Source organism: Cibotium barometz, chromosome 2 (assembly GCF_041138505.1).
Source record: "Cibotium barometz isolate CiBa-2024 chromosome 2, ASM4113850v1, whole genome shotgun sequence".
In the NCBI taxonomy this organism is placed as follows: Eukaryota; Viridiplantae; Streptophyta; class Polypodiopsida; order Cyatheales; family Cibotiaceae; genus Cibotium; species Cibotium barometz.
The window spans coordinates 40258492-40261186 of record NC_141047.1 but is presented as its reverse complement, the minus strand read 5'-3'; the positions used below and the strand labels follow the sequence as shown (position 1 = coordinate 40261186).

Below are 2695 nucleotides of genomic sequence, written 5' to 3'. Positions count from 1 at the left end.
CAAACAAGATCTCTTATATTTTAGAAAAGGAATTGATTACAGGGGAATATACTAGACATCAAAAAGGGAGTTGGGGGAGGAATCTTACACGCACAAAAAGATCACCATCCACCACAGAAAGTTGTGCACGATCTAATGGCTAAAAACAATTCGTTCACTCGTAAAAAACATAGGGGGAGTAAATATATAAAGAGACAACATAGGAGGTACGAGTGTTGATGAATATCAATTCCTTTTTTAGGTAGTCCTCTTGTGTATCTCTAACCACTTTGCACTGATGGATATACACATTTATGCATAAAGAATAATAGCTTTACGAGGCTTTACTGAATGTAAATTCCTCTTTTTGCAGTGCAGTCCTCTCGTGTACCTTAAACTATCTCTTGCCTCATTAAAATTAGAGTGATAGCTTTACGGTGAAGAGCCAAAGCGCGACAAGGACGTGTGGTGTGATTTTGCCCTTTTTTCACGGTGCCAATGGCCCGTCAGTACGTTGGAGCTTAGCACAGTATGGTGAAATCTGCGAGCTGATACGAGCAAATGTTTTGCTGCTCTACTGATGAGACGAGGTGCTGATAGATCCTAGATTTATAGACAAAATGATGTGATCGAGCCTAGATCTATAGGAAAAAACCATGCCTTGACAAATCCTAGATTTATAAAAATCATTGTGATGGACGCTAGATTAATAGGAAAAAACCACGCGTTTAACTCCTAGAGTAGGGGGGGGGGGGGGGGGGAAGTTCAAAGGCTGTATGATTTTTGAAAATTAGCCAGGTTTTAGTAATTATCCAATCCAGGTCCTTCAAAAATCTGAAAGGTTTGGGTGGAAACTTTGGACTCCGCAAGCCTACATCAAGCCCTTGTGCTTGGCCGCAAAACCTCCTATTGTATGACCATGGACACCCACCTCTCACATTTGTATTGTAGCTGGGAGGAGAGGCCCAAGCTGCCGGGCAGTAGCCTACAATACATATAGCGACTAGTAGTGGGTAGATAATACACGTCCACACAGTAGTCGAACAAGTCCGGCTTGAGCATTGATTGAGAGCGCAGCTGCTCTCTATGATGCTATGTCATGCACAGAGCTCCCCAAACCAGCTGAAGCCCAGCAGCTGGTGTGGACGTGGACCGTGTGCACTGTACTCCATGGCTGCCTGCCTGCCTTGAATAGCATCCATGTTACTCCCAAGACTAATTCACATCGACGTCGGTCCCACGGCTGCGCCTCTGCGGCACCAACAACCAACCACTCCTCGTTGCAGGGCCTTGCCTTGTCCCCCTTCCTTCCTGCACGCTGCTGCTGTCTCAGCTCTCCCGACTACTTCGACCCTACGCCTCTCTACGTATAAAGGAGTCGCCCAGCTAGCTACCACAGCCTGCAATTAGCACTCCTCCATAGCTGCCCAAAGTTTGAATTATGGCAATTGCTACAATTATGTGTCTACTCCCCCGCACCCATGAGCTTATCCCGCTGATTCTCCTGCAGCTCCTCGGCCTGATGATGAGTGCTCCGGCCCTAGCCTCCTACTACGGCGGCGGTGGCTCGGAGCAGAGCGGCTGGACCAACGCCCATGCCACTTTCTACGGCGGAAGCGACGCCTCCGGCACCATGGGTACGTAATTAGCTGTTATTGCCATTTGAGTCGGCATGTTAGTCGAAGCCAAATCGACTTGATGATCTGAAATTGAGGTTGATGCTGCTGTGTGTCCAGGCGGCGCTTGCGGCTACGGTGACCTCTATTCCTCGGGCTACGGCACCAACACCGCGGCCCTCAGCACGGCGCTTTTCAACGCCGGCCTTAGCTGCGGCGCCTGTTTCGAGATCAAGTGCGATGCGGGCGCCGATCCCAACTGGTGCCTCAGCGACGCCTCCGTACTGGTCACCGCCACCAACCTCTGCCCGCCCAACGACGCGCTGCCCAACAACGCGGGCGGCTGGTGCAACCCCCCGCTGCAGCACTTCGACATGGCACAGCCCGCCTTCGAGAAGATCGGCGTCTACAAAGGCGGAATCGTGCCCGTGCTCTACCGGAGGGTCCCGTGCCTCAAGACGGGCGGCATCCACTTCACCATGAACGGCCACTCCTACTTCAACTTGGTGCTGGTCACCAACGTGGGCGGAGTTGGCGACGTCCGCGCCGTCTCCATCAAGGGCTCCAAGACCGGCTGGCAGCCCATGAGCAGGAATTGGGGCCAGAACTGGCAGAGCAACGCCCTGCTGGACGGCCAGAGTCTCTCCTTCCAGGTCACCACCAGCGACGGCAAGACACTCACCTCCTACGACGTCGCCCCCGCAGATTGGCACTTCGGCCAGACCTTCAGCGGCGAGCAGTTCTAAGATATTCACGAACTCAATTTGAAGTGCGCCAACACCACCTCGGCCTGCTCGTGCAGGTACGTGGTTCTAGTCTAGCAAGGTGAAACCCTACATTCGCATACAGAGGCAGCTATGCATTAAGCCGCCCGCTGCGAGCTCTTCCTCCCTCCATACGCACACGTGCCGTCTTCTTGCCTACCTTATCTAGAAGTGAAAAATACCCCCATAGATTCTCAAAGAAGGGGAGTGAAGACAGAGCCGATACTTTTATGTCTATATGTCAAAATCTTAACTGCACAACTTATTATCTTTTCTCACTCACCTTGTACACATGCTTCTTCCGCTGCCCCTTCGTCCAATGGTCATGAACACTAT

At 51.5% G+C, this 2695-nt stretch overlaps 1 protein-coding gene across 1 annotated transcript; it reads left to right on the top strand.

Annotated features, from left to right (window-relative positions):
• The first annotated feature begins 1289 nt into the window (after nucleotides 1-1289).
• Nucleotides 1290-2482, top strand: LOC147641067 (expansin-A15-like). The gene is made up of 2 exons (XM_086817860.1): nucleotides 1290-1616; nucleotides 1716-2482. The coding sequence occupies exons 1-2, from the start codon at nucleotides 1421-1423 to the stop codon at nucleotides 2339-2341; spliced, it is 822 nt and encodes a 273-aa protein (XP_086673986.1). The 5' UTR covers nucleotides 1290-1420; the 3' UTR covers nucleotides 2342-2482.
• Nucleotides 2483-2695: the final 213 nt, after the last annotated feature.

Bases quoted from the DNA above. Each gene is read 5' to 3' on its own strand.
- LOC147641067 (XM_086817860.1), top strand. From the start codon at position 1,421: ATGGCAATTGCTACAATTATGTGTCTACTCCCCCGCACCCATGAGCTT. The intron at 1,617-1,715 runs GTACGTAATTAG...CTGTGTGTCCAG, and splicing joins CGACGCCTCCGGCACCATGG to GCGGCGCTTGCGGCTACGGT.